Source organism: Camellia sinensis, chromosome 11, assembly GCF_055761805.1.
Source record: "Camellia sinensis isolate YWXY chromosome 11, ASM5576180v1, whole genome shotgun sequence".
Classification (NCBI taxonomy): domain Eukaryota; kingdom Viridiplantae; phylum Streptophyta; class Magnoliopsida; order Ericales; family Theaceae; genus Camellia; species Camellia sinensis.
In genome coordinates this window covers 105,779,068-105,792,540 of record NC_138971.1, presented here as the reverse complement: position 1 = coordinate 105,792,540, position 13,473 = coordinate 105,779,068, and the positions used below count along the sequence as shown (strand labels likewise).

The 13,473-nt window shown below is 32.9% G+C and overlaps 1 protein-coding gene and 1 long non-coding RNA gene across 3 annotated transcripts in view; one reads left to right on the top strand and one right to left on the bottom strand.

Moving 5' to 3' along the window:
• Positions 1-13,120, top strand: part of LOC145802065 (uncharacterized) — a 225,703-nt gene extending 212,583 nt beyond the window's left edge. Inside the window, exons 1-3 of one of the 2 annotated variants that reach the window (XR_014344298.1) lie at positions 10,696-10,826; positions 11,680-11,772; positions 12,893-13,120. This is a non-coding gene — a long non-coding RNA (uncharacterized LOC145802065). Of the gene's footprint in view, positions 1-10,695; positions 10,827-11,679; positions 11,773-12,892 lie in introns of those variants that run through there. The other variant, XR_014344299.1, reaches the window with a different exon arrangement.
• Positions 6,148-9,074, bottom strand: LOC145802064 (uncharacterized). Its single transcript, XM_082894440.1, has 4 exons — positions 8,442-9,074; positions 7,493-7,585; positions 7,318-7,422; positions 6,148-7,215 (listed from the first exon to the last, which is right to left on the bottom strand). Exons 1-4 carry the CDS (start codon positions 8,616-8,618, stop codon positions 7,201-7,203), a joined length of 390 nt encoding a protein of 129 aa, XP_082750566.1. The 5' UTR covers positions 8,619-9,074; the 3' UTR covers positions 6,148-7,200.
• Positions 13,121-13,473: the final 353 nt, after the last annotated feature.

Here is a 13,473-nt window from a genome sequence, read left to right as displayed (position 1 = left end):
TCTACCTCCCAAACCCTAATTCTACAACTATCATCTATCACTGTCACCACCACTACCGTCAGCCTTCATCACCAACGCCAACATTTGTTTCACCATCTTCTCTCATCCCCTCTCGCAAAACCACCACCCCTTCCGCCATGAACCACCCACTCCCGTGAACCCTTATTCTCAATACCTCCATCACGAACAACACACTTTCACGAACACCCTCTACTACGAGCAACCACTGCCACAAACCTCCTTGGCAAACTCTCGTCATCTTCACCAGAAACAAGGAGGAAGATTTCGTGAGAATGGTATGATAGTGGAGGAAGGTTGCATGAGGGTTGCAAGATCAAGATATCATGGGTGTGAGAGAGATCATGATCACAATGACGAGAGAGAAATTAAGGTGGAAATGAGCTAAGTGGTAGCAACAGGGCGAGCGGCAACGACAGTAAAGGTAGCTATGGCAATGGGTGGTAAAGGGTATTTTTGACATAAATGAATGTGTACTGGGTAAAATTTGATGTTACAAAATCATTAAATGTGTGCATAGAGAGAAAATGTGCACCGAGAGTTTGTGGTATGTGAAAATAAAAGCAACCGTTATGCATGGGTAAACAAAATCTAAACTTTAATTTATAAAAGTGTCAACCTAATACAATTTGAAAGCTCAAACTAAACTCATACCCAAACCAGAGAGAGGCCTACAAAAAATATAAATTGCATTTCATTGTTTAGATTATCTAAAGACTAAAATACTCATACTAGGGTAGATGTACCATGTTCTAGAATCAAGGTCATCAAAGTACATTTCATATGCTTAATAATATTGTAAAAAAAACCAAGTTATTACTAAATAGAAGATCTTCACATTTTTTATTTATTTATTTATTTATTTATCAGAGGATGGAGTGCCAGTGGCAGAGACATGATAGTAATTTAGTAGAAAGTTTATTGTAAAACTGAGTAAGGAATTTGTAAAATTCGTGATCCGATTCGATCCAGTCCAATTCAATACGTTTAGATTGGTTTTTTGAATCCGTGATTCAGTTCCGAATTGAAAAATTAAAAACCCGTAGTCCATGGATTGGTTCCAGATTGAACACCACAGTTCCAGATTGGAATCGATACGGACCATATACAAATAGCCTATATTTATATTATACATCCTCCCACATAGTATCTATTCATTTTTAATTTGTAATGGTCTAAATACTTATGGTGAAACCAGTTTTCTTATGGTTGTTTAAATTCTAGAATAGTATGTCGCTATTGTAGAAAGACATGTTGCTATTGTGAAACTAATATGATGCTATATTTATATTTTTATGAAATTAAAATATTCTATATTTTTTTTTTTTGGTTATTTAATTATGTGAATCCATGGTCCTAAACCGATCTAATCTGTGTTTAAATGAATTGGTTCGAATTGGTTTCAATTTTTAAACGGATTGAATTGGTTCCAATATTTCAAGAACAGTAGATAACGAATTGGTCTTGATTTTATCCTGATTTTACCCAATCCGAACCAATTCAAAACATACTCACCCCTAATTTATTGCATTAAATACTTTATTTAGAGATCCTTCTCTAAAAATAAAAAAATAAAAAAAATACTTTATTTAGAGATACTAGATTTCTCAATCTTATATAATGGGTGCCTTGTTGGTAATAATTCTATTATGATGAACTCTTTTATTTACGTGACACAGCTTTGGCTTTTCATACAATAGAGTTATGTAATGCAGGTATTGTTGTTTGTGAAGTTGAAATGGTCGACAATGACTTTCTATTGGGTAAATTACACTCCATCCCCTATGTTTTTGTTTGGATTGATGGTTTAGGAGGGGGTTGTAATATTTGGAAGGGTAAAATTAGTTAAATCATGTTTGGATCCTTTTAAATGAAGGAAAGTGCATGGAGGTGTTATGAGGGGAAGATACAAGTATTTTAAGCACTTCACTTCCCCTCCAAAATTGGGAGGAAATAGAAGGAAAGTGAAGTGCTTCTTATAATAATATATAAAATATCTAATTAAATATATCTCTCCTCAATTAAGTATTGTCTAACCAAACAAGAGGGAGGATACTTTCACTTCCTTTTCTCCTCCCCCTTCTCCTTCTTTCCCCTCATAACTAACTTTTCCTTTCACTTGTTAAAAAAAACAAAATACAGAGTCCCATTCTCCTTCTTTCCCCTCACAACTAACTTTTCCTTTCACTTGTTAAAAAAACAAAATACAGAGTCCCAACTGTAGTTTGATTTTGTAACGCTATAACCCTTTGGGGTTAATACCAAACTGCAATTGCCAACAACTGCAACAAAAATGATAAAAAAAAATCCAAAATGACCCGAGATATTTTTAAGACCAATCTCATCATTTGATGAATGAAACCTTTGGCACTGAACATGGAGATTTCCATGCGTAGATGTAATATGACTAGAACTCTCATTCTAAGCCTCTGACGGACGAATAGCACACACAAAGACAAAAATGGTGAACAAATTCAACATGTGTTGTCGGAAAAGCTCCTATGATGTTTAAATCAAACTTGGAACAATATAGTAAGGGAAGCAAAAGAGATTTAATGTAACGTACATGTGAGATAGGTTGAATCCCCTCCATGTTGGTCATTACTTCTTATAGCTTTTCTTGACGTGGATGAGTACAACTCAAAGTAATATTTATCCATGACTGTCGTTAAGTAGATTCCAGTTTATCCAAGTCATATAGAGTCGTACACGCAACAAACACTTGCATGAAAGAATAGGTATATGACCAAGCTAAGATTAATTGGGCTTCTTAGTATGTCGTTTGCACCATATGCACCCAAGCTGGTAATTGATATCAACATGCCAGTCAACCGTTCAGCACACACAGTCTGGCCCAATTGAAGCACTCATGTCCATCTTAGATAAACTACATGCTCACAAAAGGACATGGATCCCCGAGCAAAGATGATGGGCTCACACTACAAGAAATCTAGGCTATTGTGACAAAATTTGGTGACAAAATTTTTTTTTGTCTTAAAATTTAACCCAAAGATGACGAAATATTAATTTTGTCGTTTGTTTTAATTTTTCTCAAAAGTATAGGAGACGAAAACAAAATTTCATGTGCAAAAATGAGGCGCCAATTTCATTTGCATTGGCGCGAATTATTTTAACTCATTGAAAACGAACATTTTTGTCACAAAATATAATTTTTTTGTGACGAACGTAATTCGTCACCAATAAATTCCATACCTATTAAATGATGTCGTTGCATATTTTCATTTATTAGGCGGCAAATATATTTTTGTCTGGGAAGGATAAGTTATGGAAGACGAAAATATTTCGTCACCAATAAACACTCCATCATGCAGACAATGTCGTTTCATCTTTCTATTAAATAGGCGACAAATATATTTTCGTCTCGGAAGAATAAGTTGTGGAAGACAAAAATATTTCGTAACTAATAAATTCTAATTGATTGCATGACGAATATATTTTTCGTCTCATAAGGTTAAGTTGTAGAAGACAAAAATATTTCATCACCAATAATAAATTCTTTGTTCTAGTATTTAAGGATACAAAAATAATTCATTACTAATGATTTCTCTTTATTAAAATGCCGTGATTTTGTGTTTTGAAGCATTGAAACTGTGACCCCAAGAGATAAACTTTGACGCTTATCACTCATTTTCATGTACACGGACCTTGAAGTCGTGACCCAAGAAGACACTTTCTACAAACCCTTATTTCTCTCTCGCACTTGAGTCTACTCCTCTCTCACAAGTATTGAAGTCATGACTCAAGAAGACACTCTGTAAACCATTTCACGCTAAAGCCCCTCTCTTCTGTCTCACACTTAAGCCCTTCGTGCATACCAGCATTGAAGCTATTATCCAAGAAGGCACCCTATGCAAACCCACTATTATTTCTCACAATGAAGGCCCCTCTTGCACGCAAGTAGTTTTTCTCATTGTCTGAACCAACTCTATCATTTCCGTCTAGAACACCCATTTCAGAAAAATCAAAGGTCAAAACCTCTCTCCAAAAAAAAAAAAAATAAGATAATTAATGTAGCTATTTTTTTGTGAGAAAAAATACAGAGAAACAAATAATAAAAAATTTGTAATTTTCAAAATTAATAGAAAGTATTACCTTGTTTAGTATAGAGTTTTCAATAATTAATTTTTAAAATTTGGTGATAAAATTTATTTTCGTTTTAGAACGTAACCCAAACATGGCCAAATATTACTTTTGTTGTTTCTTTTAATTCTTCTCAAAACTATAGGAGACGAAAAAATAAATTCGTCAGAAAAAAAAAAAGAGATGCCAATTTTTTTTCTTGTTGGCGCCAATTATTTTGGCTCATTGGAGACGAACATTTTTGTCACAAAATTTAAAGTTTTTTGTGACAAAAGGAATCCGTCACCAATAAATTCCAAACTTATCAGACGATGTCGTTTCATTTTCTTATTTATTTGGTGACAAATATATTTTTTATCTAGGAAGGATAAGTTATGGGAGACGAAAATATTTCGTCACCAATAAACTCTTCATGCTCGTTTTATCTTTCGGTTAATTAGGCGACAAATATATTTTTGTCTCGAAAGGATATGTTTTGGGAGACGAAAATATTTCGTCACTAATAAATTCTTCATGTGTCGTATTGCATTTTGATTGATTGCGCGACAAATATATTTTCGTCACATAAGGTTAAGTTGAAGGAGACGAAAATATTTCATCACCAATAAATTCTCCATCCCTACACAACGTTGTTTTTGTATTTTTGTTGATTAGGCAACGAACATATGAGTTTAAGACGAAAATATTTTATCACTAATTATTTCTCTTTATTATAATGTCGTCGAGACACTCTCACCTTAATCACTTACTTTCACACACACACAAATACTAAAGTCGTGACCCGAAAAGTCACCCTCTACAAACCCTCATTTCTCTCTCGCACTTGAGTCTCCTCTCTCACAAGTATTGAAGCTGTGACTCGAGAAAACAATCTCTGTAAACCATCTCTTCTATTTCGCACTGAAGCTCCTCTATTCTCTTCCACATTTAAGTCGTTTGTGCATGCAAACATTATTATCCAAGAAGACATTTTGTGCAAAGCTGCTATTCTTTCTCACGGTAAATACCTCACCACAAAAAGAAACAAATAATAATAATAATTAAACAAGGAAACCACACTACAACAAATTTGGGATTTAAAGACGAAACAAATTTGTCCCAAAATGTATATATTTCGTCACTCAAACTAGTTATGATGAAAATTTTCCGTCACCCGTTTTGTCGCCAAAGCGTCGTCGCTAAAGGGTCTTAGAGACGAAAAAACAAATTCATCATTGAAAATGATAAATTTGTGACGAATTTTTTTGTCTCCAATACACTCTGTTGAGAACATACTTGTAAGCAATTAGCGACAAAATATTTTGTCATTAAAGGAAGAAATTAGAGACAAAAGTATTTTGTCATAAATATAAGAAATAAAAAATAAATAATTTTGTCACGTTTAATATAAACGAAGATGAAAAAATTTTGTCAAAGAAGTTACCAGTAGAGACAAAAACAAATTCATCATTAAAAATGATAAATTTGTGACGAATTTTTTTGTCTCCAATACATTCTGTTGGGAACATACTTGTAAGTAATTAGTGACAAAATATTTTGTCATTAAAGAAAGAAATTAGAGACGAAAGCATTTTGTCATAAATATAAGAAATAGAGATGAAATGATTTTGTCACGTTTAATATAAACGAAGACAAAAAAAAATTTGTCAAAGAAACTACCAATAGAGACAAAAACAAATTCGTCATTAAAAATGATGAAATAATGTCAAAAAAAATTCGTCACACATTGAGGGTAATAGTGACAAAATGTGACAATATTTTTCGTCATGACAAATTCATTTAGCGACGAAATAAATAATTCATGACAAAATTAATCTTCCACTTAAGCCAAATAAGAGACGAAAAAACCTTTTTTAGGGATGAAAAATTTTGTCACTAATTCCATAATATTTTTTTTCCACATTATATACCTATTTTATCAAAATCTGAATTTTAGTTCAACAAATGTAACCCTGTTCATGTTGAAACCTGTTGAATATAACAATTCCATCACAACTTAACCTAACATGTCATCAACACATTTACGAATTAACAAAATGAAAATATCCATTCATCATTACAAATAATTTCATCCTAATACAATAAAATAGTGCAACATCCACAAAATATCCAAAAGTTATAACTTGTACAATTCCACCAAACATCCAACAATAACTAGTGCAACTCCACAAAGTATGTATATCCTTATCAAACAAAAATGAACATGCAAGCAAATTACACCATTGTTGCACGTCAAAAATGCCACCCCAATCCAATCTGTAAAAAAATAAATTAAAAGCTTTAGTAATTAATTAATTAATTAAAAGATTAAAAACATTAGTAACTCATCAATTCACAATTAGATCAATTATACAATTTATCCCTCTAATAGACTTTTTTTTTCGAGATTATAAGAACAAAAAATTAATTTTAAGGCTAATTCACAAATGGTGCACCCCATTAATGTGTCGTAAGTTCATACAACTTATATTGGTCCCTCCTAAGGTGTTTTTGTTGGTTCCTGTATAAATCTGTGGTTGTGTGATAATTTAGCCTTTCGACGGCCTTTTTTGAAGCTTTAAATATAGAGAAAAAGATTCACAATTTAGACTAATTCACAATTTATACATCCCGTGCACCTGTACAAATTGGATGTCCTATGCATGTTTCCATTACTTTCTAATTCTTCAAACATATATTCTTTTATAAAATTTGTTATATTAAAGTTAATATACTTTACCAAGAAGTATGTCCACTTGTGGATGAGTCCCCTCCACTTTCAAAGTGTCCAGTGAAACCTTTGGTCCTCAAAAAGTTGACAACATCAGCCATTATCTCCCCTTGCTTCTTCCTACCCTCTTCAAGATCTTCTATTTTATTGTTCTGCATTTGTATTTGTTCCTTCCGTGTCTCTATTTGCATCTCAAGGCGCTTCACATAATCATTTGTTTTAGCATATGTGGTAGTGGTTCTCCTAATAGAGGATGAAGGTCTCATGCCAAGTCCCTTTACATAGCCAGACCTTGGCTTTAGGACTTTGATTGACAGCTCTTTTGTAGTCAAAGGGGTTGATCCCGGCTGTGAGAGGTGATCAGCCTGTGTCTATATCATATTTTCCTATCAAATATTAAAAAATTAAATAATTATTAGAAAATTAAATAAGATTATAACAAATAGTATTCTAAAATTTTGTTAATAAAAATTGCAATATATACTCACATAATTACACTGAGCTTTAGACGAGATCCACTGATGTGTTTTCTCATTATAGTGAGTTTTCTTGTAAAACTCTGCTAGATCAGGTAGCATCTTCTTTTCTCGTGCCTAATTTGATAGACCAAATATTCAATAAATAAAGCTAAGAATCTAATATAATTCTTAAAGTGATACGTACCAGTTTTTCTACTCTAACAGGGATTGACCTAGAACCACACCCATGTTTTGTATACATCCTTTCTCTGTTCGCGATGTTGGCCTTTGATTGTTCCTATAAGGAAGAATGACCAATATAACAATGAAATGTATCATTAGTAAGACAAATATGTTGGCTTTTGATTGTTCCTATAAGGAAGAATGAACCAATATAACAATGAAACGTATCACTAGTAAAACAAATTTAATGCGTGATAATAAAGAAATTGCATTGTTCCTATCTATCCTTTTCCTATATATCATTTCAACTTAAAAGATATTTCAAATTATTCACTAGTTTCATTCAATTCTTTGAAAAATAGGTTAGAGGACTTGTTGAGATTTCATCATAAGATGGTTTTTCTAGGTGAAAAAAAGAAAAACGAGTAATTTACACCGTTCACAAATAGGGGGCATATAAGCATGGGCAAGATAAATTGTGAAAAAATCCATTTACATTTCACAAAATACGGAACAATTACTGATACCAAACTCATAGCCCTTTCTTTCTTCCACAACTCTATCAAATCTAAAGTTCTGTCTTAATACCCTGTATTAGTTACTTAGCTAGTTGCTTACCATTATCATGAAACTTCAGACCAAACTCAAGAACAAACAGAAAATACAATCATAGAAACTGAAATCTTAGTTCTTTATTCTATGATGTGAAAGATGCACTTTAAGGAACCATAAATTAATCTTCTATTATGTGAGCCTTCCAATCCATGTTTAATAGTTTCCCTTTCTCATTTTGCCACTTATTTGGTTTTTATTATGTTCCACTTACATGCCTAGAAGATAAAGGAAAAAGAACGCATATGGAATTTCACAGCAATTTGATTGTATTCTTTCTAGTTTTTTTTTTTGGAATCTCTCCCTATTCTAATCAAATTCTTTCTTCGCTGATATAATAAAAAAGATGAAAATGTTACCAGAAATTCTTTAGTGTTCCACTTTTTATCAATAAGATCTATCCACTTGGTAGGATCAACATTCTTCGGTGGGTGGTTTCTTGCATACTCCTCCCCTTTAGCCTCCTTCAGCACCATGAATTGTTTGTGCAACCTATAGGTATGGTTACTCAATCTCCGACCAAATTTTGTGTTCATTGCCTTCTCTATATCAACAGGGTCTCCTTGTAAATCAAATTGATCTTGCAAAAAATAGATAAGTCATAGATAATTCCTATAAAAAATAAAATAATTACAATAAATAATTAAGATTTCTAACCTATTATAAAAATGGCTAAAATGTCCTATAATAGAGTAGACAACGAACTTACATTCAAGCGTTAAAACATTGCCTCCTTAACGGAGGCATCAACATACTTCCACCTACGAACACTTGGATCCGGTAAACGTGTTCGCACCTTTACACCAATCTTTGAGGCTAGTTTTGAGGCATAGTCCCCTACCGGTGCACGAAATTCTGGAGGGATAGGCAGGTTAAGCTTTCCATCTCTATCAACAAGGCCTTGAACCTCTTTGCCTCGAGTCGGGCCACGAACACGCTTAGCAGCTGATATTGTGAAGCCATAATAGTGAAATAAATGTGAACAAATTTAATTAAGATCTCAAATCAATGTAAATAAAGAGTGTGCCTTACCAATAGTATTACCAGCAGTCACCTCAAGTTGAGGCTCCACATTGAGAGGTGGTGGCGGATGGCTAGCCACCTCAGGACGTGAAGAGGTATCCCCCTCTTCTGATGCCTGGGTCAATGCCTCAAGATGAGATTGTGAACGGGCTCTCGATGGTATCTCTAACTGCTGAATAACATAATAAAATATGAATATATGTACAAAGATATGCATGTCTATGTGTGTATGAATTGAAAGTAACAAGAAAAAATATATTTCACAATGCATAAATGTATAGTACCTCATGCTCAAACGAATCATAGGATTCAGTCTCATTGCCATCTTCAGCCTCTGACGGTCGATAATCATCGTCATTTTCCTCAATTGGTATTTGTTTTTCCTTCCTCAATTTCTTATGTTGAACCGCAGCCTTCAAACAAGTTGTTATATTCTTCACTCCTAGAGCATTCATTCTCATACGATTTTTATTAATTGTCTTCATTCTTTGTTTCTCATAGTTCATTACCTTCTTAGTTGCGGTACTTGGTTTGGTCAACTAAGAAGGTAATGAACTATGAGAAACAAAGAATGAAAACAATTAGTAAAAATCGTAAGAGAATGAATGCTCTAGGAGTGAAAAATATAACAACTTGTTTGAAGGCTGCGGTTCAACATAAGAAATTGAGGAAGGAAAAACAAATATCAATTGAGGAAAATGACGATGATTATCGACCGTCGGAGGCTGATGATGGCAATGAGACTGAATCCTATGATTTGTTTGAGCATGAGGTACTATATATTTATGCATTATGAAATATATTTTTTCTTGTCACTTTCAATTCATACACACATAGACATGTATATCTTTGTACATATATTCATATTTTATTATGTTATTCAGCTGTTAGAGATACCATCAAGAGCCCGTTCACAATCTCATCTTGAGGCATTGACCCATGCATCAGAAGAGGGGGATACCTCTTCACATCCTGAGGTGGCTAGCCATCCGCCACCACCTATCAATGTGGAGCCTCAACTTGAGGTGACTACTGGTAATACTATTGGTAAGGCACACTCTTTATTTACATTGATTTGAGATCTTAATTAAATTTGTTCACATATTATTTCAATATTATGGCTTCACAATATCAACTGCTAAGCGTGTTCGTGGCCCGACTCCAGGCAAAGAGGTTCAAGGCCTTGTTGATAGAGATGGAAAGCTTAATGTGCCTATCCCTCCAGAATTTCGTGCGCCGATAGGGGACTATACCTCAAAACTAGACTCAAAGATTGGTGTAGAGGTGCGAACACGTTTACCGGATCCAAGTGTTCGTAGATGGAAGTATGTTGATGCCTCCGTTAAGGAGGCAATGTTTTAACGCTTGAATGTAAGTTCGTTGTCTACTCTATTATAGGACATTTTAGTCATTTTTATAATAGGTTAGAAATCTTAATTATTTATTGTAATTATTTTATTTTTTATAGGAATTATCTATGACCTATCTATTTTTTGTAAGATCAATTTGATTTACAAGGAGATCCTGTTGATATAGAGAAGGCAATGAACACAAAATTTGATCGGAGATTGAGTAACCATACCTATAGGTTGCACAAATAATTCATGGTGCTGAAGGAGGCTAAAGGGGAGGAGTATGCAAGAAACCACACACCAAAGAATGTTGATCCTACCAAGTGGATAGATCTTATTGATAAAAAGTGGAACACTAAAGAATTTCTGGTAACATTTTCATCTTTTTTATTATATCAGTGAAGAAAGAATTTGATTAGAATAGGGAGAGATTCCAAAAAAAACTAGAAAGAACACAATCAAATTGCTGTGAAATTCAATATGCGTTCTTTTTCCTTTATCTTCTAGGCATGTAAGTGGAACATAATAAAAACCAAATAAGTGGCAAAATGAGAAAGGGAAACTATTAAACATGGATTGGAAGGCTCACATAATAGAAGATTAATTTATGGTTCCTTAAAGTGCATCTTTCACATCATAGAATAAAGAACTAAGATTTCAGTTTCTATGATTGTATTTTCTGTTTGTTCTTGAGTTTGGTCTGAAGTTTCATGATAATGGTAAGCAACTAGCTGAGTAACTAATACAGGGTATTAAGACAGAACTTTAGATTTGATAGAGTTGTGGAAGAAAGAAAGGGTTATGAGTTTGGTATCAGTAATTGTTCCATATATTGTGAAATGTAAATAGATTTTTTCACAATCTATCTTACCCATGCTTATATGCCCCCTATTTGTGAACGGTGTAAATTACTCGTTTTTCTTTTTTTCACCTAGAAAAACCATCTTATGATGAAATCTCAACAAGTCCTCTAATCTATTTTTCAAAGAATTGAATGAAACTAGTGAATAATTTGAAATATCTTTTAAGTTGAAATGATATATAGGAAAAGGATAGATAGGAACAATGCAATTTCTTTATTATCAAGCCTTAAATTTGTTTTACTAGTGATACGTTTCATTATTATATTGGTTCATTCTTCCTTACAGGAACAATCAAAAGCCAACATATTTGTCTTATGAATGATACATTTCATTGTTATATTGGTTATTCTTCCTTATAGGAACAATCAAAGGTCAACATCGCGAACAGAAAAATGATGTATACAAAACATGGGTGTGGTTCTAGGTCAATCCCTGTTAGAGTAGAAAAACTGGTACGTATCACTTTAAAAATTATATTAGATTCTTAGCTTTATTTATTGAATATTTGGTCTATCAAATTAGGCACGAGAAAAGAAGATGCTACCTGATCTAGCAAAGTTTTATAAGGAAACTCACTATAATGAGAAAACACATCAGTGGATCTCGTCTAAAGCTCAGTGTAATTATGTGAGTATATATTGTAATTTTTATTAACAAAATTTTAGAATACTATTTGTTATAATCTTATTTAATTTTCTAATAATTATTTAATTTTTTAATATTTGATAGGAAAATATGATATAGACACAGGCTGATCACCTCTCACAGCCGGGATCAACCCCTTTGACTACAAAAGAGCTGTCAATCAAAGTCCTAAAGCCAAGGTCTGGCTATGTAAAGGGACTTGGCATGAGACCTTCATCCTCTATTAGGAGGACCACTACCACATATGCTAAAACAAATGATTATGTGAAGCGCCTTGAGATGCAAATAGAGACACGGAAGGAACAAATACAAATGCAGAACAATAAAATAGAAGATCTTGAAGAGGGTAGGAAGAAGCAAGGGGAGATAATGGCTGATGTTGTCAACTTTTTGAGGACCAAAGGTTTCACTGGACACTTTGAAAGTGGAGGGGACTCATCCACAAGTGGACATACTTCTTGGTAAAGTATATTAACTTTAATATAACAAATTTTATAAAAGAATATATGTTTGAAGAATTAGAAAGTAATGGAAACATGCATAGGACATCCAATTTGTACAGGTGCACGGGATGTATAAATTGTGAATTAGTCTAAATTGTGAATCTTTTTCTCTATATTTAAAGCTTCAAAAAAGGCCGTCGAAAGGCTAAATTATCACACAACCACAGATTTATACAGGAACCAACAAAAACACCTTAGGAGGGACCAATATAAGTTGTATAAACTTACGACATATTAATGGGGTGCACCATTTGTGAATTAGCCTTAAAATTAATTTTTTGTTCTTATAATCTCGAGAAAAAAAAAAGTCTGTTAGAGGGATAAATTGTATAATTGATCTAATTGTGAATTGATGAGTTACTAATGCTTTTAATCTTTTATTTAATTAATTAATTACTAAAGCTTTTAATTTATTTTTTTACAGATTGGATTGGGGTGGCATTTTTGACGTGCAACAATGATGTAATTTGCTTGCATGTTCATTTTTGTTTGATAAGGATACACATACTTTGTGGAGTTGCACTAGTTATTGTTGGATGTTTGGTGGAATTGTACAAGTTATAACTTTTGGATATTTTGTGGATATTGCACTATTTTATTGTATTATGATGAAATTATTTGTAATGATAAATGGATATTTTCATTTTGTTAATTCGTAAATGTGTTGATGACAGGTTAGGTTAAGTTGTGATGGAATTATTATATTCAACAGGTTTCAACATAAACAGGGTTACATTTGTTGAACTAAAATTCAGATTTTGATAAAATATGTATATAATGTGGAAAAAAAATATTATGGAATTAGTGACAAAATTTTTCATCCCTAAAAAAGGTTTTTTCGTCTCTTATTTGGCTTAAGTGGAAGATTAATTTTGTCATGAATTATTTATTTCGTCGCTAAATGAATTTGTCATAATGAAAAATATTGTCACATTTTGTCGCTATTACCCTCAGTGACGAATTTTTTTTGACATTATTTCATCATTTTTAATGACGAATTTGTTT